We start from the raw sequence: 27,838 nt of genomic DNA, 5'->3' as shown, positions 1-27,838 counted from the left end.
AAACTTGTGCAACCACTCTGGAAAGCAGTGTGGAGGTTTCTCAGGAAATTTGGGATCAACCTACCCATGGACCCAGCAATACCACTCTTGGGAATATACCCAAGAGAGGCCTTATCACACAACAAAAGTATATGCTCTACTATGTTTATAGCAGCATTGTTTGTAATAGCCAGAACCTGGAAACAACCTAGATGCCCTTCAATTGAAGAATGGATGAAGAAAGTATGGAATATATACATATTAGAGTACTACTCAGCAGTAAAAAACAATGACTTCTTGAAGTTTGCAGGCAAATGGATGGAAATAGAAAACACCATCCTGAGTGAGGTAAGCCAGACCCAAAAAGAGGAACATGGGATGTACTCACTCATATTTGGTTTCTAGCCATGAATGAAGACTTTTTTGTTTTTTTCATAGCTCCCTGATTCTAAAGCTTGCCTAGCTAGTTATTAGGAAAGCATATAAACTCACTGACATTTAGAGCTTTTTAAAATTTTATTTATTTTAGATCCTGACCACATTTTCTGTTCCCTCCTTGCTTCCCACTACCTCCATCTATACCCCCATCCACTTCTCTGTTTCTGTTCAGAAGGAGACAGGCCTCTCATGGCATAGAATATCAAGTTGCCTTAAACTAAGCATCCCCTCACTTACTCAGGCCGGGCAAGGCAATGCTGTATGAGAAATAGGTTCCAAAAAGAGGCAGCCGAGGTGTTAGAGACAGCCCTTGCTCCCATTGTTACTAGTCCAACAAGAAGACAAAGCTACACAACTATCACATACATGCAGAATGCCTAGGTCAGTCCCATGCCAGTTCAGTCTCTGTGAGCGTCTATGAGGCAAGTTGTCTCTGTGGATTTTGTTGTGATATCCTTGACTCCTCTTGCTCCTATGATTCTTCCTTCCTTTCTTCAGAAGGTTTCCCAGAGCTCAGCCCAATATTGGCTGTGGGTCTCTATTTTTGTTTCCATTAACTATTGATGAAGACTCTTTGGTGACAATTAAGGCAGTCACTAATCTGACTATAGGAGATAACAGTTCAGGTTACATATCCGCTATTGCTAGGGTCATCTTGTGGATTCTTGGGAGTTTCCCTTTCATCAGGTTTCTTCCTGACCCCAAAATGTCCTCCTTTCCAGTCATCTATTTTAGGAATGTACAGAGCCTCTAGTGTTTTTAGAAAGAGGTTGAATGCATATAGAATCCCCAGTGTTCTTTGGAAGAGGTTGAATGTGTGCAGAACCACCAGCATCCTTCGAAGACCCACCCATCTTTTCTTCTCATCCCACACACCCCTATGCACTTCCTGACTGCCTGCATCATGGCCTTCTTTCCACCTCCTCTATTCTTAGACTGTGATGCTGGAGGAAAAGGAGGTGTGATCTGTACCGATAATCCTTGCCCATTGCCTTCTCTCTTTTCTTTTTCCATAGTATATATGTCTTCCAAACATGACTTAGGAATCCCATTAGTCACATTCTTCATACCTTTTACATCTATCCAACATTTTCTCATAGCAACAATGTAACCAATCCTCACGTCAGTCTTCCTGTGAATGTATTGTTTCTTAGCATGCTGTCTGGCTTGACAAAACAGGCAGCATGAGTAGCTCTGCCCCAAACCTAGCCTCTCACTTCCTTTTTGTGCTTGAATTTTAACCTTTTACCCACTTCCTTCCTCTATAATTTCTTAGATCTTGTCATCATTTTCTGGAATCTTAATATCATCTCAGGTACTTCACTACCCCTCATCGTCTCCTTTTCTATCATTCTCTCTGGTACCCAAAACTAGAACCCAGAGCGCACCATTTGCTTCTCATTCTTCTCTTTAGCTCTGTCACAGCCCATCACTGAGACCAGCTCCCTTTAATTCTTTTCGTTTCTTCCTTTCATATATATATATATATATATATATATACACTAACACACATATATGTATATATGTATATATTATATATATATATATTCAGTAACACAATAACCATGTATAATGGGTGCCTTATAAATTATGAGAATTGCATAGGACACACAGAATCCTAAAATAATAGCCAAATCATAGAGGACCCAATTTTATAAAATACCATTCATTCCCCAAATCATAAAAACCATAGCCCTAGTACTGAAAGTCAATCGATGTCTGCCTGAGGTAACACAGGTGATAGAATTACCTGGAAATGAGGGGAAACAGTCATCATAAAATGCTTTAATGAGTAATTGCAGATTCCTGGTAATAAATAAACATACTAAGTAATAATATGAAACACAAATTATAGAATTGTCGTGAAAATTATAGCACTGACAAGAATTCACAGAAATAAAAAGAGTGCAATCCTGGTGGTAGGGCAGACATGATAGACAAAAGAATTAGAGACTACGGTAGCAGATCTATTAAATTAGTCTGTTCCGAACAACTGAGAGAAAACAAATTGAAGAGAAAAGATGATAAGGAGTCTGGAGATATTGCTCAGAGGTTTAGAGCATTTGCTGCTCTTATAGGAGACCTGGGCTCAGTTCTCACATCAGGCTGCTCACAACCACCTGTGCCTCAAGTTTCAGGGGAACCAACGCCAGCTTGTGGCTTCTGCATGCATGTGTTGCCTAGATATGCACTCAGCACACACACATACATATGATACAGCTTCAGTGACCTGTGGGTAAATAAGGAAAGGACCGGAATTCGTATCAAGTGCCAAGAAGAAAGGGGAAAGTGGGTAGGTTGGAAAGGAATTGGGAGTGACAGCCGAAAACTTACTGAACAGCTAGAAACTATGGAACACCAGGCGGGATAATCCCTCAGACATTTTACACAGAAGAACAACTTAAGTAAGCATCTAGAAAGCAGCATCAAAGAAGGAATCTTTTAGACAAAAAGTGTAACTTTTGCTTTTCATGTGTGAGTGTTTGCCTGCATGTTTATCTGTGCACCCTGTGTGTGTGTGTGGTGCTTAGAAAGAAGGTGGTGGAACTTGTGAGCTGTCATGGGAACATTGGGAACTGAATACTGCTTCTCTGTAGGAGCAGCAAATATTCTTAACTGCTACGGCATTTGATCTGCCCCGAAAGAAGAAATTTGAGAGGCAGGCATAGGTAAATATCAAGCTGCCTGTATGGGAACAATCATTAGAATAGGAAAAGATTTTTCATCTGAAATATGAGAGCAAAGGGAAGCACCAAAAGTGCTATGGACCATAAGTCTAGTGAAACTGGGTCCAGCAAAACTTTCCCTAAGGCGAGAGGGAATGAAAACAGAGGAGGTGACCACAGGGAGTCACGGAGCAGCAGGAGGGAGGAAGCTTTGACTGTAAGTAGTAGGTTTTGATCATAATGAATAAAACAAGATGCCACCAGTATTCTAACACGTGTGGCTTACATGACATACACTTGCTGAAATCAGGGAATGATTTAGATGTTCTAGCTCCTGCAGGATCAGAAAGGCTGATAAGTATGAGTCTGAGTCATGGGGCAGCAATCAGAAGAAACACTTCGTGCTGGAAGGGCAAACGCTTGCATCTCCACACTGGGGGATGAACTGAGTACCAAGGGATGCATCAGAAACATGCTATTTTCTTTATCCTGGGGGAAAACAAGCAATGTGCAATACGTTTATGTGACTCAGTAGTGCAATGAGAATGCATTAGTTCAGTAGATTTTCATTACCGGCCAAGGCTAACACATCAATATTTCTCCAGCTTAAAGATGGAGCCCAAGACGAAAGGGTTAAAACAGCAGCAGCAGCAGCATAAGAAACTTCTGGCTGCAATGCTTTCCCAGGATTCCTTCGAGTCTGTGCATAGCCCCACCCCATCTGTCATAGAAGACGACATTGACAATGAAGATGATGCAATGGAGTTGCTGGGTAATTTTAAAAATTAATCATTTCTCTTTCTCCTCTTTTCTGGCATTGTAAAAGTGTGCAGGAATTGAGGGATTTCAAATGTTTCGAGTAGTTTCGTCTAAGGCAAAGGGAGCCCTTGAGAGTACACTTTCTTTCCATTAGACCTTTATGAAGTTGCATGTAAGAACCAAACGCATGTGTAATACTCCCTAGACTGTACTATGTGCTCGGTCTGTGCAGTGCTCCACACACTGACTTCATCCAACTTTATTCCGTGTGCAATTGTGATCAAATGCAAATCTGTTTTGTTTTTTGATTACACCCATTTTCTTTAAAACACACCCTCTTCCCAACAAGTCCCTCTGATTGTAAGGTTGCTTTAGAAAAATACCGTAAAATTGAAAGATGTTGGCAGTAAATTGATGTTTGATGTTTTTCATAACTGATAGGAAGTTCTGCATAGATTTTAAAGTCTTCAGAGACTCAGTACCTTCACAAATCTTCATTCATGTGGTAGGTCTAGTTTTCTTTTTGTAGGTTTTTTTTTCTTTTTCTTTTTGGTGGTTCAAGTATGTAATCTTGTTCCAATAGAAATTTATTCATAAAAAATGGTTAATTTTAATTAATTGAAACTCATTTTGGGAAATCACTTTTTTGGGGAAGGGGAACAAGATTCCTTGTGTGGCTCTGGCTCTCTTGAAACTCGCTCTGTAGACCAGGCTGTCCTGAAACTCAGAGATCCACCTGCCTCTGCCTCCCAAGTACTGGAATTAAAGGAGTGCATTGCCATGCCTGACTGGAAAATCAGTTTTACATAAGAGGAACATGAAATTTTCTTCGCAAGTAATCAAAATGTAAAATGGTGTGTTTTTATTTGAGTGGTACTATTTATTCTTTTATATAGAACTAGTTAGGACAATTTGGAAATGCTTTTATGACAACATACCATTATATTTAAACTGAAAAGAGAAGAAATAATGTAATTACATACAGATATGAATGCACAGGAAAAGTACTTTATTTAAAATTCTAGGCCATATTTCTAGGAATTAATGCTGATGGCAGTAAATTATTTTCTATAAGAGAGTTTAGGTCTTCATGCATAAAACTGCAAAGGTGTCATTCAGTTTTTGGTGGCATGGTTGAAGATCTTTTCTAATGGTCTCATACCTACCTTGAGTCTAGAATTAAGGAGACTGTATCATGACACTTTTCGTTAGATACTATTGGGCTTTGTTTTCTTTTAAGCAATTAAGTCTTATTTGCCCACTTACAAATCATGCACGTGGAAGAGCCTCTCGATCTTGCCATGACACGTTCCTCCTTCCTTCATTCGCTACACAGACTTTGATCTTAGGTCATAAATTGAAATCATTTCTGTTTGTAGCAATTTTGCAGCCAGATCAAAAATGTAAACTCACCACTACCACCTTGTTCTCTACCTGTGCTATCACAGCTGTCTTTAGTGGGGCCTCTTAGTGCAGAAGTGGGGGCAGGGATCATGGCAAGCTTGTCTGGTTTCTCTACTTAGTCAAGGAGAGCAAGGAGGTATAAGCTTGAGAAGGGGAGGGTGGGCAGAGCTTGTTCACATAGGCAATGGACCTTTGGTGACTGTGCCTGTAAGTGGATTTCCTGCTGGTCAATGACAGCAAAAGAATTGATCAAGGGATCCTAAGGAGGCTCACTGCATGCTGATTGTCTCTAGACTTCCCCTGCTCTCCTCACAAATGTCCAGTTTTCTAAGATGAAGACCAGAGGGTTGGGTCTAGATGTCTCCCTCGTGATAAGCCATTAGCAACCGGCTCTTATTCATTCTTCTTCTCACTGTAGATATTTAACCTGTGTTCTGACCAGGTTTAATGGTAAAGAATAGTGAAAGCTTTTACTATGGGGTCTTACACAGCTCTGGCCCGGCGGCTGGTGGCAACACCACTCTCTAAGTGAAGAGAGCTCCTATGATAGCAAGAAATGTTCAAGCACACAGCACTAGCATTCAATAATGCCATGGGCAGTTGCCTTGTTTTGAGAAATGATTCCAGAGAAAAATGTGCTTGCATACACCTGAAGAAAACACAAATGTTAATACCTTGAAATTTTATGTGAAATCAAAATTTAGTGTGTAGAATCATTAGTAAGATGTAAGATACTGGTGTTTAAAATATCTTTTGAGAATCTGCAATATGTTGTAGAATGAGTTTGATATAATGTGTTTTTAAGGGTTTAGTTTGCCACTATCTATGCCATGATAAAATTAGCTGAAAATGTAACATGCATGGGAAGTTATCTGTAAATGTGAACTGATAAGTAAAAATATGGTTCTTAGCCAATATCAATATATAAGTGAATTACCCATTAATAAAATTGGTGGCTTAAGGGGGAAATCTTTTAGTGAAAGTAGTAGATATAAATAAAAACTAATTATTGTTGTTGTCTTTACTGAAATGTAGTGTTGTTGATATATGCTGATTATATATTCACAGCTGTTTAATTGTATGTTTGTACATTTATTCCGCAAATATATTAGGCATGTGAAAATGTATTTTAAGATCCATTTTATGTTAATTTATACCAGACTACTTTAAATCCTACTTATAAATTCTTAGTGGATAAATAACTGCTCATTAAGTTAATATTATCTATCAGAGAATGAAGTATCTGAACTTTGAGTTTTAAAGAGATACCAATTTTAAGTATTTATGAAAGTGACTCTAGATAAACAAAATGCAGATGAAAAACATCCTCATGTTCACCTCAAATGATGACGTTTTCAACTATAAACATAAGACATTCTCAATTATTTTGGTGATTATATTGGCACATGATAATTAAAGTGAACAGAGATCACACTCCCTAAACATGTGCTAAAATCAAGAGTTTTTCAAAAAAGGTGTGAGACCAGACGAGTTCCTTAAAGCTTCTGTAGGTTCTCTTCCTTTATCCTCAAAGGAAACTTAAGGAGCTACTGAAGGACATTAGCTGTGCGAATGCCATCTCATTTCCCTTAAGCTGCATATTTTTATCATCATGGTTGAACTGTAACAGTAATACTTGTTTGATCGTTTTCTATGTAGTTTATGCCAACTTATACTCATTAAAAAAACAAAACTAGAATTTAAAGAAGTTACAACTGCTTTATTATACACTTTAGTTTGGACTATTACTTATAAAATATTTTGGGCCTTCAGCTTTAATGCCGTTTTAGAACATCTTCCAGCACATGCTTCCACAAGGCAAACTGTGCTAATGCAGGGTGAGAATAACGAACAACATGAGGAACGTTACCTTAGATTATATTTAACTTTAAAAAGTTATTTGATCTTTAGAGTTTAGAGATAAGGGCGGATATTGTGGGAAAGTGGATGGCCATGCTCTGTCTCTCAAGCCATTCATTTGGTTTTCACAGGTTTAGTTCTTAAGTATGTATCTATCGCTTCCAGAGCAGGTCTGAGTGTTTGTAATACCTCAAATTTGAACAAATAGACAAGTCTAGATTACAGGTGCTGATTTTCATGATTTGGTTTGCCGGTGAATCCATAGGTTCACCTTTAAACAGGATGTCAGTGTTTCCTACACCCAGGATTTTGTTCATTAGATTTGAATGCGGCTTATGAGTCAGGTTTTACTCAGTAAAAATACCTTCCCCGCTACTTCAGTAGATTCCGTTGCAAGCAATAGGTCGAACTCCTGAGAACCTTAATAGAAAAGTTATGTACAGTAAGTTAGGAGAGTCATCATTCATGAGAAAGCTTTCTGAGTCACCCCCACTCATTTAAAGTGACTTCTGGAACCAGAGGTCTTGCTGACAAGCTTTTGCTCCCACAATTGCTGGTATTGTATCTCCTGCCTTGCTTCCTGTTCACCATACAGAAACACTGGAAGTGTGAATCCTTTGACTTGAGAGTTACTGTGCTTATTCCTGCATAAATCCCCAAAAAATTACTGCTTTCGGATTCTACTTTATTAAATTAAAACGTGAGATTATTTCTTTCATTAAGTACCACTCCCCTCCCTTTTTACTGTCTAGATTATTTTTTCTTGTGTTTGAAATTCTACGCATGCTTCCTTCTCTTCACTCTTTGGTTTTTTTTTTTTTTTTCTTTTCGGAGATATCAGAGTTTTTGCTAATAGCAATAGATATTGTAGGTGGAGATTGCTCTTTAAATAAATATAATGCAAGATGCCACAAAACATATACATATGCTGCCTGATAGCACTTGCGTGAGAAGAAATGCTGAACTTTCTGCCTGTGAGCAAGAGTTACTTAACAAAACACATTGATCCAGGAGAAGAAAATTAGTAGTTTGCCAACAAATTCTAAACCCATAGACAAATTGTTCACAGTGTTGATTTTACCTCAGGTGAAAATTCCTTTATTCAGGGAAAACTGTTTCCAGTTATTTGTGTGTGGTTTTGCTTAGTATATATTGAATGCTTGGACTAAAACATGCACGGTTTGTTACCTACTAATGGCAGCATTTAATGTGTTTTTCATACGTCTGCTGTGACTTTTCACTAACCGTTTTGTGAGGTGTGAGCCACCGTGCGGTGTGCTGTAGGTGACATGGTTAGAGACCTGTGTGCTACTTCTAAAACCAAATCATTTTTCAGGCTGCCTCTTGCCAGTTTTGTCATTTTTGCTTTTATGTTGATCTTTAATCTTATACTAATTTCTGCGTTACTAGCAATTAGTTTTAGAATGCTGCTGACACCACATACCCTCCCTACTCCATAGGCAAAGACATGGGGTAGCAAGATATTCTCAGAAAGTGACACAGTCTTCTTCCTTCGTAGATGACAGGGATACTGAAAAAAAAGGACACGGATTTATGTACAAAACTCTTCTCCCAAGACAAGCTCTCTTTTTAATCCCCTGTATGTTTTATGTAACTGGAGGCAGAGGAAAATATGTGCTTTCTTTAACTAGGCAGCAATGCCTACCCACAGGAAGATACGGGGATCTCAGGGCCAATGAAATGCTCAGAAAGAAAGGGCACAGAGGCTGAACAGGTGACCTCACACAAGCCTGCCATCTGTTAAGCAGAGGCGGTGATGTCTGATACTTGTTTAGAATGCAGAGGAGATTGCTAGATTTATTTTTTCCTATAACGCATGGTTTATAGGAGGAAAACAAAATTATTTTTTGCATATGCAGAGGTTCACACTAATAAAGACAAAGCATGGGAAAGAATAGAAAAGGGATGCAGTAGCAAATTCAATCTGTAACTGAGGCTGGAGAGATGGCTCTATGGTTAAGAGCACTGGCTGCTCTTCCAGAAGACCTAAGTTCAATACATGGCAGTTCACAACTGTCTGTAACTCCAGGCACCCTGGCACAGACATATATGCGGGCAAAACATCAATGCACATAAGAGTAAATAAATATTAAAAAAACAAAATCTAGAACTGTAATTCATGTTTTTTTCATAGATCATGTAATGAAATTGTTAAAATACAAACAACTTAATACTGCTTTCAAGTTATGTTAACAAATATGAAAATATTTGAACAATTTTGGTTCTGCATTAATGAAAAAATCAACCAAATTTCATACTAGTGTTAAATATTATTCTTTTCCAAATACTTCATATATGGTGATGTGGTATTCCAAGATGATTTGTTCAGTCATGGTAATTATTTTTATGTACTAGCAATTTGAGCTTTTTGCTTTATATGAGACTCATTTGAAAATCCACTGAATCACAATTTGTTATATTTTTATTAGTTGATACAAATGAATTGTAAATAATTTAGCATTTGCTTGAAGTTTAATGTCACAATCAAAACTCATTAAAAACATGTTGTAATTCTTCTGATTTCTTCAAACCTGGTTTTATAGCTAACAGAATCTGTCCAGAAATTTCTATATCATGATATGCCCAGCCATGTGTCTAGTCATTTTCAAACAGAATCCTCAAGTGACATAGAAAGCTGAAAAGAATGTTCACAAAAATGGCCAAATATTTGCCCAGACAGTTGCTTTTGTTAAATAAAACTTTCTTCAAAAACCATTAACAACTATGTTATATGTATATTTTTGGGAATCCCAAAGATTTAAAGTGTTCTTATAAGTAAAGTTCTTTTGAAATTATTATATTATTTTTTTCAAATATAATATTCTCTGAAATTCCAAAAGAAAAATATCCTTAACAACAATAAATAACCCTGTTATTAATGTAAAGTTTTTAAGTAAAAGATTACTAAGGAGTATAGAAGGGGATATGAAGGTGTTCTGACTGGGATCCATGAAAATTAATCATTTTTATTACATTTATAAACCTAGCTTCTTTCTAGAAAACTGAGCTGAATATCTCTCTTGATGTGGGTGACTTTGCCCATATTAGAAATCTTAGATTTTACTTAGTTTTAATGTCTTTAAAGCTCACTTTCCCAAGCATCACCAGTAAGGGCTTCAATGGGCTATTTTAACTACCGACATTTAGAGACTGTGCGGTTCAAAGTATTAACATAGGATGGTATTAGTGCAGTAATGTAAAATTCACGTGAAGCTTAGGGAATTAACTCTCAGGAGCGGCACGAAGTATGGAGGTAGCAGTAACAGTGTGCGCTCTGTGACAGTTTTGTTGATCACTTGGCTGCTGTTCCAGATAGTAGAATCTGAAAGCAGGAACATCCCACAGGATTGTTGCTAGAAAAACGGGATTAATAAAAATGAGTGCTAAGGTTTTGTACAGCCTAGGCAAAATAAGTCATGAGAAAGTTCTCAACCAACAGACGAACTAGAAAATTCATGTAATTTCTTAAGTGAGTTCTTTTTTCTTTTTCCCTTTTAATGCATGAAATTGAGTTCGTGTTAGAAAGAACAAAAAAAGAGAGGCACACACACACACACACACAGAGAGAGAGAGAGAGAGAGAGAGAGAGAGAGAGAGAGAGAGAGAGAGAGAGAGAGAGAGGCTGCAGGGCTGCAGGAATACCTAGGTCTGCTCCATATATTAAGGAAATATTTCTATGAGCTCTGTCATCTTGATGTTGGTCTTGTAATACTTTTTAAATGGGTACTGACAACTTTCTGAAGTCATAACATAAGAAGCTCATTTTCCCTGCTGCTTTCGATCAAATCCTAGCAATAAATGTAATGCCATTATTATAAAAGAGCAGGACCACATTCAGATTCTTCTGATAATTTGAGCAATTCTTTTCAGCAATGTAAATATTCGTGCTATTTTAAAAAGTACGCAAAGCTAAAAATCTTGGTATGATTTTCTTTATTTGTTTTAGGTTTTATTGCCAGGTCGTCTGCTTCCATTATTTATAGTCATGGTCACTGGTAGTTCTATATCATGGAAAGACAGCATCTGGGGTGTGAAACTACAGACCACAGGCCCTGCGGGGACCTCACCTTATGATGAGAATGGGAGATCTGGCAATGAGAGACTAGCTTAGAGAACTCAGTTGTTTCCAAAACTTTCCAAGCTGTACCCTGTTTCAGATTGCACAATGTTTTATAATTCTCTCAATACAGAATCAGCATCCTATAAAATATATTAAACCTCTTCCCCCCCTCTCTGTGTCTGTGTGTGTGCATAAGAGAGAGAGGGAGAGAAGGGCAGGGGAGAGAGAAAGAATAAGAGGAGATTCTTTTTCCTGCCCAAGATTTAAATAGATACCATTATCTTCCTTTTGACATTTATGACCTGAAACTTCTCAAATAGCATTGATAACACTGAAATACCCTCTGAGTCCTATATCTTGGAAGCTGAGTTAAAAGTGTGTTTTGTAGTTTAAAGATAGTTTAAATAGAGACTATGTCTCTATTTGTCTAGCATAAAAGAACCAGACAAACTCTGAGCAATTTCATTTTTGTTTTGATAAGAGAAATTGAAAATGGGAGAGGGGTTACTGTCCCACACAAAAGCTTTTAACAGAAAGACAGAGAGATGGAGACAAAGAGACAGACACAGAGAGAGCCCTAAGAACATACATTTAAAAGCAAAAGTCAAAATTGAAAGAGCACTATTCCTTTAATAGTATACATGGACACTTGTATTCTCCTACAGAAATGCTTAAAACAGGAGTTCTTATTATAAAACTTATTGGTGTTATAATACAAATATTCGTGTTTATTATCTAATTTAATGGTGTTTATTTATTTAGTATCCAAAGATTTAAGTAAGTTCTTGGTTATAAAATAAAGAAGACATGATGAGAAAATTTGTACTTGTTCATTATTGATCTTGTACCACTTCTGATATTAATATTCTTAGTTCCTCTCTTTTCCCAGCCCCTCCTTACCTCTATTCTCCCTTTCTCTTTCCCTTTCTGAGTTGAAAGCTATGTTGTCTAGGAAATTATTGGAAATTGAAGTCAACTATTTCATCATAAACAGGGGACAATATCAAAGGGAGACAAACAATCAAGAACAAAAAGCCATCCAAGGTAAATAGGAACAAGCCAATAATACACAATGATAAGGAAAAAGCCAAAATAATGCCTTAGAGAAAACAGTGTTTTGTAGAAAGAAAGGTTAAAACACTTGGTATTTCTATCATATAAAATGAAAGAAGCTGGTCTTGCAGCCCAGCACTCAGAAGGTTGAGGAAGGAGGATTGCAATTTTGACCAGCCTGGGATGTCTACTGAGACTGTCTGTATGTAGCATGTGTGTGTGTTCATGCTTGTGTGTGGTATGTGTGTATGTGTGGTATATGTGTATTATATGTAAATATTGATCTATAGTGGCCAAAATAATAAAAAGTAAAATAGAATATGGATGTAATTATAGCATCTGTTGTCAAGATTACCACCAGATTACAAGTAGGACAGTTAGGCACTGGTGCAAAAACAGATTAATGGGTACGTTGGGGCTTGGAGGAAAAGGAGGAAACCTCCACCTTTATATGACCTATTAGCTTTTAGTGAAGGTGGTTTGAGAAAGGAAGAAAGCAATTTCAAAATATTTCTGCTGGAAAAGAAAAGTGACAAAAATAAATGAATTCAAAACTACTTTATGACATTAAAAATGACTTTTAGATAAATATGAGTCCCAATTATAAAAGCAGACTTTTAAGCTTCTCAAATAAAGTTTAGAATTCATAATATTGTTCTATGTAAAACTTACCTGGAGATCACAAAATTTACTAGGGAGAAAATAAAAAACTTGACAAACTGTGACTCATTAATATTGCAACTTTCTTCCCACAAAGTAAGAGAAAAGAGTGTTGAAGGCTTTCCACTCTGTAGCCAGGAGCAATCCCAACAACACAGCTGTCAAAGCCTGCACCCAGAAAACACAGCACCAACACAAATGAATTTCATAATAGGACAACAAACCTACGAAAAATGAGCAAAGCTTGACAAAGTAGACTAGACAAATGTGTAAGAAACATGCAAGGAATGTCGCAACATCATTATCCACCAGCGAAATATGATTTAAAACACAAAGCACCACATTTTACCAGCTAGGCAGGCTAAAGTTAAAGGCCAAACAGCAAACATTCAAGAATGGAGTGAGCAATTCTCTTAAGCACTGCTGAGAAGTCTTTAGAGAACATGTCTGGATGGTTTCTTATACAGTTGAATACGTTCTTTCCCAATGATCTAAAATTCCCTGCAGGTTTCCAGGGGAAAGAAAACTTGTTCTCACAGCTGTACTGTGTCAAAAAATAAACTATTGAAAATAATCTCGGTAGAAAACCATCCAAGTGCCAATCACTTGGCGCTCCCATCAACAGCTGTGGTATAGTCAGCAATAAGAAGTGGAAATATCAATGCATCCAAGAATATGGATGATCTTTATTACCATCAACTCAGTTCTGTCCCCAGACACCTCTATGGTATTAATAGCCTAGTTCAATGTTATTGCAACCTGAGATGGGACTCTCTTAGGAAATAATCAACTTTAAACGGACTCATATGTGGTGTGTGCTAATTAGATAAGATGAACATATGTTATCAGAAAAGTTTCTCTAACAATCTCCATGTACACATGTAGGGTAGGATATTCACATAGACAGTGAGTATGTGCAAACTGAATGGTGATCCTGGACACTTAAGCTTCTAGAACTGTGAGTGACCCACAACATTTACTAACACTGTTGAGCAAATGAAACCAGTGATTAGACTTTCAATTAAGTTAATAATAATAATACATTCATGAACAGGTAAATTTAATGGTCAATATATCGGAATGATAGATTATGAGGGACTGACTTGATATTGGTACAAGGAAACCTCCTTGGTGATGGAAATATTTTATACCTCAATGCATAGATGTGTTCAACTCACAAAACTGTACATATATTTTCTTTATATTTCATCACACATTGCACTTCTAGAAAGCACTAATTCTTACTTGGAATTAAACCATGATAGCATAATATAGAGAGCCAAAATTAAACTGGACATTTGACATTTCTGAAGTGAAGTTATGATTTTAAGTTTCTGATTATGAGTGGATTCATTTCTACTTTTTGGAATTCAATCCAATTTTACCTCACACATTTTAATGCTGGTTGTAAGGTGCATAAATATTAAGGGTGATTATATCCTTGTGAAACATCAACACTTTCATCATTATTAAATCTCCTCTCTGCTATTCTGATGTTTGATCAGCCGGTAATATCGCTGTTCCATCTCTCTTGTTATCAGGGTCAGTATGGGTTGTCTTTCTGTATTCATGTATATTAATAATAATGCATTGTGTATCTATTTCTATTCAAACATGAGAATATTATGATAACTCTGACAATGTTGGTCTTTAATTAGGTGTAATTTAGGATCCTGAGATTTGAAGTAATGATTGATATGATTGTATTACTAGCCACCATTCTGGCTTATTAAGTATGAATTATATTTAGTTTTTATTCTTATTGCCTTCAATTTTTCTTCCACCTCTTGGGTTTTCGATTTCCTTTGTTTGCTGGCTTTTAGTTTTATGTGTTTTCTTTTCATTGTTGATGGGTTTGGGGGCGGTGGAGGTGGGGAAGGGGCATTTTGAGTCAGGGTCTCACTATGCAACCTAGCTGACCTGAAACTTTCAATATAGCTCCAGCCCCCCTCCATCTCTCAATCCTCCTGTTTTATGTGCATTATGGTTTGTTTGCATCATGTGTGTGTGTGTACTGTGTTCATGCCTTGTATGCACGGATGCCAGAGCAATTTATCAGATCCACTGGAACTGGAGTTACCGATACCTGTGAGCCACCATGTGGGTCTGGCAGAGCAGCAAGTGTTATTAAATGAGGCTGATCTCTCCTGTCCCAGACCCTTGCTCTCAAATGAACATTTATGAGATTCAATTTCTCCCCATTCTTATTGAATCTGTAGTCTTTTTCTTTCTTAGGATTTAGAGCAGAGTTTACAATTTTTTATTATAGGCAAGTCACCTTTAATTATACTATACTGTATTCTTGGTAAACTTAGTACTTTATGATAGAAAAATAACCATAATTCTTCATTTCTGCCTCTTCCATCATTCATTGTATATATGCACATATGTATGTATAAAGAGACATACATAAGCACATTGCTACTATTATTTTGAACAGTTTATCTGCTATTTTAACAAGTGTGTGGCTTTATTTTTTTTCCACTCCATTATTTTTCACTACTTTTCCTTTTTTTAGAAGTTTCTAATATACATCATTTTCTGTGTCCTAGAAGAGTTTCTGACATTTACCAAAAAGTATTTCCATTGATAATAAATTTCTTTCATTTTTATCTGAGACTTTTTTCCTTCTAATTATTTACTTACTTTTATTTTATTTATATTTTCTATTTATTTCCTATTATATTTATTCTCTTAGAACTTTTATTACAAATCAATTCTATATATTATGGAATTATGGTCTGGAGGGGTTGTTTCTTTCCCACTTCAAAGCTTTAAATATTTTGCTTCTTGTTCTTGACGTGTACACAATTTCTGACAAGTTGAGTGTAATTTTATCTTTTTCTTCTAGTTTCTTTCACAGTTTAGTTTGGCTTTTTGAACTTTGCAGACAATATGCCTAGCTATAATGCCGTGGGTGTTCAGAATGTCTAGTGGTCTCTGAGACTCTCAGATCTGTCTTACATTAACTTGGGGAAAATTTTCAATCATTATTGTTTCAAATATCATTTCTGTTCCGTCCTTCCTTTCTTCCTTCCTTCTTTTCTCTTCCTCCCTCCTTTATTCTTCCCCTTTTCCTTCCACTGGCATTTCCATTACTCTCTCTTTCTCTCTCTGTCTCTGTTCTGTCTCTGTCTCTGTCTCTGTCTCTCTCTCTCTGCAGTTGCTCCACAGTTCTTGGGCATTCTAATATTTTTTTTTTATTTTTCCATTCTTTTTCATTCCATGATCTTCTATTTTGTAAGCTTTTATTGATAAATTCTGCATCTTGAAGACCTGTTCTCCAGCCCCGCTCCCTGCTCAGTCTATTAATGAGACCATCAGAATTCTTTTCCATTTTTCTTCCTATGTGTATGGTAGCCAACAATTCCGTGGTTATACTAGCCACCTATACTTGCATTGTGACTAAATTATCTATTAGAGTCTTTAGGGTAATAATCACAGATTTAAAAACATAGTCGGTAGCCCACCATCCTGCCATATCGGAAGCTGATTGTGATTCTTACACTCTTGAAATTGGTGGTTTGGCTTTTGTTTCATTGTCTTTCAGTTGCTTCATAATTGCTTTCCACAGACAGACCGATATACTAGATGAAGTGAACTGTGGTAGATAAGACTTCTAGAATGCAGAGCTAAAGAAGATATCAGGAGCTAGCAGTGTTTTGCAGTTCTGAGCTTGAGGCTCCCTCTTTCAGCAACCCTGTGTTTCTTGACCTTGAACCTCTGAAGTGCTGTTCACACAACCAAGCTTAGACAGAACAGCATATCTAAAGATAAACTCTTATCTATATTTCTCTTGGTGGTCTCGTGTCTCATATAAGACTCTGTCTGTTCCATGTCAAACCTGCTGTGTATGCCACATCTGTTCTATTCCTTTCTCTGCTGTGGAGATTGAGTGGTTCCAGCACCGTTTGTTAAAAAAAAAAAAAAACATACTTTCTTTCCATTGAACTCATGTGGAATTTTTGCTGAATGTCAATTGGCCCTAAATATACAGATTTATTTCTGAAAATTCAGTTTTATGTTTTGATCTAGAGGTTTTCATTCTCTTTTTTTTTATTAAAATTTTACGGTAAAGGGCTGGAGAGGTGGCTCAGCGGTTAAGAACATTGTCTGCTCTTCCAAAGGTTCTGAGTTCAATTCCCAGCAACCACATGGTGGCTCACAACCATCTGTAATGAGATCTGGTGCCCTCCTCTGGACTGTAGACATACACACAGACAGAATATTGTATACATAATAAATAAATAAATTAAAAAAATTTACGGTAAAGAAGTTTCACACAATTACACACAACACAATTTACCAGAGCCAAAGTCAGTATGAAATGTAAGATCTAATGTGATACTCCATGTCTTCATAATGACTATGCTCTCTGGAGTTCCTTGAGGTGCATAGACTTTGGATGTTTTTCTCATGCTAGTACCACACTGTCTTGATTTCATCCTTTTTTTTTTTGTGCTAAGATCTCAGTTTGGAAGGTGTGAGTTCTCCAATACTGTTCTTTTGAAAATTTATTCTCACTGAATTCTTCTTTCATCATTTGTTTTACAAGTTTTGTTTTTTTATGAAATATGTTAAGGTTTGATGTTTTCTGTAGATATTGAGATGAGCATGTGATTTTAATTGTTATATTATTACCCTAGAATATTCACTGATATTTATCTGTTATATCAACTGTGTCTTCCTGGGTTGAATACGTATTTGATGAGTCTAAAATCTTGTATATGTTGCTGACATCCATTTGCCATCATTTTGATGATGGATTTTTGTGTCTGTATCTAAAACGGATACCACTTTTATATTCTTTTAATGTCTTCATTTGCATTGTTGTTTTATCGCCTGATTTAGCAAACATTTCCTCCATTCTTTTACGTTTTGGGAGTTTGTGAAACATCGATATTTATTATTTAATATTTGGCAGAATTCTTCAGTAAAACCATTTGATATACATAGAATACTAAATTCCTAGCTTAATTTATTTGTTTGTAAATCCATCTGTTTGTTTCTTCATGCGTTAGTTTTGATGACTGGGGTTTCATTATAAATGTGTCAGCTCTTTAGAGTTATGTTCTCCCCCCATCATGTGGTCATTTTACTTTGTTTCTCAAAGGTTAGTAGTATAAGCCCATTATTCCGGATGTTTTTGCAAACTATTTCTACATTTGTTTTATCAGAGAGTGCACATGTGCCACAGAGCACATGTGATGGTCTGAGAACAGGTTTCAGGAGCGGGTTCTTTCCCTCCACCATGTGGAGTCTCAGGATCAAACTCAGGCCTCAGACTTAGTGACAAGCCCTCATTCTGGCTGAACCATGTTGTCATCTCCCATTTCTCAATTTAATATTTAAAAATTTCTCAAACATTTTTTTCTTGGTCAGGCTAGCTAAGATGTATATGATATTATATTAAAATTAAATACTATAATGATATTATATTAAAATTAAATACTATATTAAATATTAATATATTATGCTTAATATTTTTACAGAACCTTTTCTGTTTGACTAACTTAGTTATTATTTTCTGTCTGTGCTTCATAAAAGAGCTAAAGAATATAAGAAAAAACACAAGAAAATATCTACAGACCTGTAAAGTATATGTTAATGCTTCAGGGCCAGAGAGATGCTGCTTAGTGGTTAAGAGTGTTTGCTGTTCTTACAGAATTTCGAGTTTGATTCTCAGAGCCCATGTCTGTCACATCACAATTGCCTATAACTCCAGAGAATCTAGTACCCTCTTCCTCACCTACAGGCACCTACATACATGTGGACATACATACACACACACAAAGACTGGTACTCATGCATACACATAAATTTACAATCCCCCCATTTAAAAGCTATTACATTAGAGATTTTATAATTCTGTTGAAAATAAAATATATATGAAGATATAAATTGATAAAATTTGTATATTTAAATAAAGGTTGGCTACTGTACTTAATGGTTACATGACTGATTAAATTTAATTTTTATAATACTCATTTATAGTAAGTGACCTCACTCTATTGCAGTTGAGGCTCAGAGAATCTAGTGATTTGGAAAAGGTCATAGCCCTTGTTACCCAAATGTTGTATAACAAACACATCATGGAACTGTGTGTGCACCAGATACACATGCACAGGTATAATCCATGTATCTAGCATAGTATAGTAGTGTGCATGCTTACACACACACATTGCTAAGATTCTGGAGGACACCAGTATTTTACAGTGCTGTTATACAGTACTATTGTATTCTTGCTGCATAGATTCTACAAGCATACAAGCTATGCAACAATCTATGTAACAGGTCATAGTACTGTGCACCCACACAGACACACATGTGCAGCTATAATATATTCACCTCATCTACAACATATTAACCCCTTCAGAGAACCATTGTGCTGGCTGAAAGAGTAAAGATGCATGGAACAGTACTTGGTGTGTGGTACCAGGGAAACTTTAGTGAATGCTTGTTATTTTCTTCCTTTTCTCCCCCTTAAACATTTCACTGTGTAGAATTCATGTATTTAACTTGTAGTCTTTAACTTTTAAACTAACTTAGCAAAGTTCACTTGTCCCCTACTTCTAGCCTTCTTCTTAATAAGAATGACATTTTAAAGACTTTTTACTCCACCCCCAGTCAATTCCATTTTGCTTGTTTGCTTTCTATAATTTTAATTTGACCTAGTATTTTAGATCTGAAAACTTCACGTATATTTAAAGTCAGAGTTTCTTAGGATTTACTAACATACCCTTCTACTAACTGACATGGTTCAAAAATTGCTTTTCTATTACATGTCTTTCTTCTGGATTCATTTTGATGACTTCTCAAAAACCTACTTCAATAATTTCTTCCACTGGACTCCTTACCAACCCCCACTCACTCTCAGCTAACACCAGCTAGTACCATGGTTCCAGGAAGGTAGTCATTTCTCATCAGCAATTAGGAGACATTAGTTCAAAGAACCGTGTGAGACAAGATTCTCCATGTGATTTCTCTTCCCTCTGACGTATCACTGTGTCATAGCCTGGTCAAATGCATTTAAAGGAAACACCATCATTAAATATTTCACACACAGGCAAGGTTGTAGAAAAACCGTCAACCAGGTCTAATGAACTCATTGGCAGATTTATGAATGTCAAAAATTTTTAAAATAATTTTTAAGAAATTTTTAAGAAAGAGAAATCTCAGTCAGTTCTCTCGTCCCTCTAATTCCAGTTCCTCACTCAGGGTTTCTCTGTAAATAGTGACAGCACCAAGTTGGCTTTTGTTCTTTTATTCCATTATCTCAGGTGCAGAGGGTGATCTATAACAATTCACACTTTAAAACTATCTATACACACAGCATCATACTGTACTACATAGTGTTACAGTCATTTCTTCTACAATTAAATTATGTGCTGTACATATAATTGTACACTGAGTGCATCCAGAATGACTGATGTTCTGCATTTTATAGAAGGAATATTATAAAATATATTTATCTAATTCCATCTTCATACTTTGATTATTGTGTAAGTTGTTTTTTTTTTTTAACCAGGAGGTGTATTGTCCAATCCAGAGACTGTAAATATGTGACAGTATCTTTATTTGACAAAAAAAATCATCTAGGATTGCTACTGGTTTTTATTATGCAAATGCAAAGGATTTTAAATCCTCTGTATTGTACAAAATAATTCTAGGCTTTTAAAATATCCTATTTAAATTGCAAGTGATATTTCTTGAGACACACATACTTTTTTGTTTAAACATTTATTATTTTTTTCTTCTGTGTTTGGATGTTTTGCCATTGTGTATGCATGTACACCAAGTGCATACACTGCCTGTGAAGACTAGAAGAGGGCTTTGAATACTGTCGAATTGGAGTTAAAAATGGCTGTCAACTGTCATGTGGATGTCGGAAATTAAACCTGGGTTCTCTGCAAAAGCATTAAGTGCTGCTAACTGATGGGCAGTCTCTTCGGCTTCCATAGTACACATTCCTAAAGAGATACACAGAGATGTGAATCTTCTGACTCATGCAGCTTAAACATCTTATATATGGTTCAAATTGCCATGGTTCTCTAGAGTTATTGGACCAATTTACCTGATGCCACAGTGGATGATGGCTGTTGTCTTCCTATAACTTTGACTCTGCATGATGATAACAGGTTATTTTTTTAAAAAAATTAAATATTATCAATTTGATAATCCTTTATTAAAAGATCCCATTCCATTCCGGGGTCTTCCTACAACTCTGATATGTTGTTATATTGTCCATTGGTACTGTTAATACAATGGCTTTGCTTTGTCGTCTAGTCACATGATACATTTGTATTCAAATTTTTCTGTTGCTATTACCTTCTTATTTTTCATTCTTCCATCCTGGCTTATGGATATCCTCTTGTTTTTCTATTTAAGCACTTGATCTAGTCTTTAAACATGTATCATAACAAAATTGGATTCATCCTGAAATGACCTCTATAGGTCAAGTGAATTTCCTCCAGCAGTTACTACCAGATTCAGTTGTACTAGCCATCATCCTCTCCAATCCTATCAGCATACACTCCCTTCCACAGTACAGTGAATGGTCTTTAACTTTTTTCTTGTTGCTTCTGTTTTGAGACAAGATCTCTCTATGTAATCTTTTCAGGAGAACTCTATGTAGACCAGTATGACCTCAGACTCAAGGTATCCACTTGCCTCTGCCTTATGAGGCCTGAGATTAAAGATGTGAGCTACGACATCTGGTGATCATTTTCTATTGTACATGGGTCATCATTGTTTGATTTTATACACAAGCAAGTTTTAACGAGAAAAATATAATGAGAACTACTGATAATTTTATGAGAAATGATTCTATAATTTCCTTGATTATCATCTTGAAATTTATTAACAGTGCAAACTTGGTGAGTTGGAAAGGACCTTTTGTGACCTTATTGTTAAGATTGCATGTAACATATGAATCAAAGGAAGAAGCATAACGTGCTTTGGGGATTCTAGGATCCCACGCAGGAGCATGTGGTGGGATGAGAGAGAACGTGCAGCATCCCTGAAGCTCGCTGAAGATGAGGACCACACATGCTCCACGTGCTCCACCATGACCACAAGGCTCCACGGATGAGGACAGTCGTTGGTCAGCTACTTCTGTTCTCCATGTTGGTCAATCTTACATTGAAATTTTCTGGATTTCAATCCAAATTCTGTGGATTCTTTAACTAAACACATTTTCTAATGTAATTCCTTAGGTACAATGCATTCTGTCTCCAAATGACCCATGGAAGTCAATTGAATTTCTGTGCCATGGCTAAGACAAGCTTCCCTGGTGCCGGCCATCCTCCTATCACTCTGACTCTATCAGCAAATGCTCCCTTCTACAGAAGCCCATTCCTATCAGCTAATCAGAAGCCATGCTTGGTTTCTCATAAAATAAGGATGCTGGTAATAAATTTTCTCAAGCCCAAGTTGTTAAATTTATTTTTGATTGTGCTTATAAGTCATCTCTGCATGTTCAAATGTGTAAATATGAATGAGAAAGTGCTTATTTTATTGAATTCCACCGCATTAATAAATTCATGATGGGAGAAGATGTCTTGGATCTATGTAATGCCTGAATTTTACTTCTGAAAGTACTTTTTTGCCTTAAATTGTAAAATAAATTTTGCTAGTTTTTGTACCTAATTATCTTGCTACCTATTTATATTTGGATTTTCTTAGGGAGCACAGTTTTGGGCATATAATTTTATAGTGAACAAAATCTATTTACCTTTTTATGCATAAGTTATTTTCTTGTAAATTAAATTGCCTAATTAGTTGATTCTTTAAAAAAGCCAATTCTAATACTGATATCCAAAACTTTAACCAAAATTCTCTGTATTTAAGAGAAATGACTTACAGACCATCTCATAATGTTCCTATATTCAGATTACTTATTCCAGAAATTGCTTATCCCAGAAAATAGGTGTTTTTATCAGGACAGGGCTGTTACTGTGTGGTTTTTGTTTTGTTTTGTTTTTCTTTTGTGCTTCTTGCTGTATGCCTGCCCGGATGCTGCAGGTAAGTGGAGCACCCCACCTTGTTTTCGAAGGCTGTTAGAATGTGACAAGTTTCCTCACATGCTGCCTGCCCCCCAACAAGCTGTGGACAAATGTGTGACTTCAGCAATCAGCTTCCCAAAGAGAAGCTCAGAGGCCCTGGTATTCTGAGAATATTGCGACTCTCGCCCTTATCATTTCTACTTAGTTTTCAGCCCACAGTAGCAGACATCCCTTTTCTCCCGATATGCTGCATTGTGCAATGGGATTTGAATGTTGGAGCTTTTCAAGCAGGTACCCATGGCATAAACAGCCTGGAAATGGACAAGCGTGGCCCTTGGCAAGAGAAATGAAAGACAGAATTGAGAACAGATAGTAATGAAATATTTTAAAGATACCCTCGGCCTTGATATTTTGGCCAGCTGAATAAAAATGACCACATAACTAGAGAGTTAAGCGGAAAATTTCTACATGAAACAAACTGATGCTTAAAATCTCATGGGTCAGATATTAGTCCTCTGTGACGCTGGCGGCCATCTTTGTCATCATTCATGAATTCTGAATACTAGTACTGTAAAAAGAAGAGGTGGGGGGGGATGCTGCACTAACCCTGCACACTCTTGTTCTGAGTCAACACAGACCAAAATGAAGCTGTCTCTTCAGAGGTCATGTACTCCCCGACTTAGTTGGAATTAGATGATTGCTTATTCTTCATGTTATTAGGGACTTCAAATATATAAATTAGTTCTAAATATAACAATTTAATATTTTCCTTTAAGTCTTAGAAAGCAAATATGTTGCATTCATTATTTGCAAACTAGTATCTATCATTGTATTACATATTTAAATTTCCACCAAATGAATGGAAAAGAAAACTGCTTATCTTATATTCCCCTTTTTGTCTCATCCTAAAATGTGCCATTATGGGGAATTTAATTACTTGACCATTTTCAAATTGTTAGAAAGATGAGTGATAAGGCTCTGATAAGAGCCGTGGATGGAAAGAGAGGGGGATGGAAAAGCACTGGTAAAGTAAGGAATTGTTAGTATTTATGCAAAATGCCTTTACCCACTAAATACAATCATAATATAGATAATAGTACCACTGGAGGATTTTGCTTCTTACATCCAGTTTCTGACTGGTTATGCTACATTTTATGCTAGATAGTCAAATATAGAACCAAATGATGCAGTACCAAGCTTTTGCATAGGAATCCCACAATGTGGAAACCAGAGTAAAAAGAAAATAGAGGAGAAAGAAAAACAAAAGTCAAGCAGATACAGACCCATATGGCATAGCGATATTAGGACTGATCAGGCACCCGGAGGAGAGGATGCACATCTTAGAAAAAGTGGGGGGCAGCTTCACATGGCACTGAGTGATGGAGTGGAGTTGTCTTACGAGAAGACTGAGTGTGGACGCAATGAGAACGGGCGCTAATTACAAACAGATGTGATAAGATTGCATTCTGAAATATTTCTACTGGTCGCTTAGTTGTAGAGATGCAGATCATCTTTCGAGCTGGAGGTCAAACACGAGAGTGCAGGAATCCAGATGGAACCAGATGATACCAGCAAGGTGAGGGACCTGGTGGAGACTAAGATGATTTCCATATGTCTGTGCGGAGGGAGTGTCATCCACACAGAAAAGGAATATAGGGGGAAAGGGAAATTCCAGTCTTGTAATGAGAATTTCACATTAATATAGTTAGAAAGCATTTTGATATATCCTGTAAATTATAATGCATATAAGTCTGTAAGTTAGGTTGGGATTGGTAAAGAGTATAGGATGGGAAATTTGGTTCTGCTGACTAAAACTGTCCAGATAGTGTGAAAAATACTAAAGAGATACATGCAGCAACTTGGAAATGGTATATTAGTCACATGGTAAAGAATTGCTTGCTCTTTGTTATTATAAGAAGAACATAGGATCTATGTCAACACAGAAGCCCCATTTATGTGAAATGATTAGCTAGACCAGTTTTATAATCTGGGGTATCTACGGATGCCTCAAAATCAAAAATTAAATCTGAGTATGATATAGGCATGTAATAGCCACGCATGCAGAAGCATCATGGCTGTCATAAAGGAATGCGCTCAATGAGTAATTCAAATACAAAGAACAGCATGGCACGTGGAAGACTGAAGTAGACTGTTTAAGAGTCTGTGGATTGTTCCATGTGGCTGCAGTAGCTGTGGGTAGAGAAATTCGTGGAAATTCTGAGCAAGCAGAGAGGTACACAGCAGAAATCTGGATTTCTCTGAGGCCAATAGAAATCATGGAACTGTTCTCATCAAGGGGTTCATTCTGCAGGAAGAAAATCCCAGAAAACGATGGACCCTCAACAGATTGACATAGGTCAGAGAGAAGTCTTTGCAATCCCCAGTAAATGACTTGAATTTTCTCCTGCAGGCAGAGGGCTATATAATAGCAAGGGAGCTATAATATCTCTTGTTTTTTTTTTTTGTTCATATGTGGTACAATATGGTGACAGTGAATTATATGTAATATTATGTGTATTACATAATATTATGACAAGAAAAAGAGAAAAACATACAGGCAAATGCATGAAAACTTTACAGGAGCCCTAAAGGGGGGAAAATAAGAAGTGTTATTTCCGGCCATTATATTCAATATATGAGTTTTATTATTAAGACATCAAGTTTTAGAGTTTCATGTTATGAACATTTTACTCAAATATTTACCTTCCATTATCTCCTGTTATCTGTAGCTCTGAGATAAGGGTCAAAATTAAGACAACGGATTTGTCTTCACTAAACATTAGGGAGCCAACCACTTGGACAGACCATGCTCTCGGGCTGTTACTCAGGCCTCTGCTGATCCTGTAAACCAGCAAAGACATTTTTTTCCTCCCAACATTTAGTAAGTCATTTCTACCATCTTACTCTATGGAAGAGATGAAGGCAAACAACATTTATCAATTTCTGAATCTCTGATTATTTGGAAGTTAAAAGGAAAATGTGAGTAATATACATGTTTACTTTGAAGGCTTCCAGGCAACAGAGAACACTGAGAGAAAAATATATATAGCATTGTAGATGCTAAATGAGTAGCTATACACAAGTGTGGTTTCCTGTGGAAAGCGTTATCACATAAAGCTGACAGAGAAGCCTGTGAACATGTTTCATATAGACCAGTGTCTGTGGAACCTGCTCCTGTGTGGGGTTCTTTCAACAAATTGGAACCCGAGGGCTAAAACTTGGGTTTTTCTGTCTTTATACCCAATTACTCAGCATGAAATTTGAAATAGTGCTGGCATGCCAGAGATCTGTGGAATGTTAAAGCATGAATAATTTCCAAGAAAATTAGGAAAATCATATCCCAACCTTCATAGCTATTCATGATTGCAAAACGAATATCCAAATGTGATATATTACTAAGGTGGTTGGAATGAGAAATGACCCTTGTAGGTTCATTGATTTGAACACTTGGTCCTCAGCTCGTAGAGCTGTTTAGGAGGTTATGGAGTCCTTAGGAGGTGGGACCACGCTGAGGAACACCTGCCATTCGGGTCAGTCTTTGAGGATTCATGTTCTTGCTGTGTGTTCCTGTGTGCAGATGAACTGTGGTCTGTCTGCTTCCTGTTCCTGTTGCCATGCAACCCCTTCCATGTCAGACTGTTATGTCAACACTGTGATAGATTGTGCCCCTCTGTAACTTAAACCAAAATAAATTTTCTTCCTTAAGTTGACTTTGGTCATGGTATTTTATAACAGTAACAAAAAGCTAGTTACTATAGTATTACTAATGAGTATAACTTTTAAAAAGTAAATATCCTGAGTTTCATTTTACATTTCAAGTCCCAATTACTGTATAAGCAAAATAATAACTTTCAATGTTGTATAAATTTATTTTTTGAAGGGGATCACCAACAAGTCTATAGGAATACTTACTCATCCCAACACTATTTCTTTAGTACTAATACAGCCTCATCTTTTATACTTTCATTAATCCACCAAGTTTGAGGAAGGCCATCTAATCTGGTCAGTAACCAGACAATGTTTAGAAAACAAGAAACAATTATGATGCAATTTACACTCCAAATCTATATGCAAAGCTATACAAAGCAATACTTGTATCTGTAGATATCTCCCTATAGTTTGAAAACACTCTGTATATATTTCTCTAATATCTCTAAATATTTCTGTAATATCTCTAAATATGCCCAACTGTAATTCGAGAGAAGATACAGGTTTATAAGATAAAAATAAAAGTGTATGCATATATACATATGTGTGTGTGCGTGTGTGTGTGTGTGTGTTTTAAAGCTGTTTATTAACACTATTGTAAGACGCTCATCGGGACCATATCCAAAATCTGTGGAAGTTGAAAGTACAAGTGCAAGTCTTGCGCATTTTAAAATATCTTTTCTTGTTTCTTTAAATAGGATGAACTATAGACCCCAGTGGGATAAAGAGAAGTCAAATGAAATCCAGCTAAGAGATTTTAGAGGGCTTGGGTTTCTTGTTTTGGATTATTTGCTTGCGAGGGTTAAAATATGCTCAGTATGTGTCTGATGCTATATACTGTTTCACTTGTACTTAAGTAAAACATGTGCTAGTTTCTAAAACCATCTCAGATGAGTGAGGAAATTGATATTTGCTTGAATAATAATGTTACTGATGAAATATACAACAAAAATGTGGACAAACCTTTAGGAGGCATTGAGGAAGGAGACAGCAATATTATTAGGAAAAACACAGGTAGAAGAAGAAAAGATGAAGGTATGTAGAGTCCCAAAATCCAAAAGGGACTTTTGTGCCATGTTTAGCATTGTCTAAGAGAAGATGGTGTCTGTAGAGAAATATCCTACTTCATTTAAATTCTCAAATAAGACAGGGTATAAAAAGTAAGTGTGTGTTTTCTTAGCTAGGCTAGCTTGCTGTGCATGATTTTTCAGCTTTGTACTCTATGC

General features: G+C 36.5%; 1 protein-coding gene across 1 annotated transcript in view; it reads left to right on the top strand.

The window, feature by feature from the left end:
* The window catches only part of CUNH8orf34 (chromosome unknown C8orf34 homolog), a 365,453-nt gene that overhangs the window by 143,656 nt on the left and 193,959 nt on the right, over positions 1-27,838 (top strand). Inside the window, exon 7 of the mRNA XM_050142135.1 lies at positions 3,689-3,855. Coding sequence (XP_049998092.1) covers positions 3,689-3,855 — 167 coding nt within the window. The remainder of the gene's footprint in view (positions 1-3,688; positions 3,856-27,838) is intronic.

The sequence above is a fragment of the Alexandromys fortis genome, unplaced genomic scaffold (genome assembly GCF_014885135.2).
Source record: "Alexandromys fortis isolate MF-2015 unplaced genomic scaffold, M_Fortis_MF-2015_v1.1 scaffold_41, whole genome shotgun sequence".
In the NCBI taxonomy this organism is placed as follows: Eukaryota; Metazoa; Chordata; class Mammalia; order Rodentia; family Cricetidae; genus Alexandromys; species Alexandromys fortis.
Note: the sequence above shows the minus strand (reverse complement) of the source record. Positions and strands in the feature narration are given on the sequence as shown.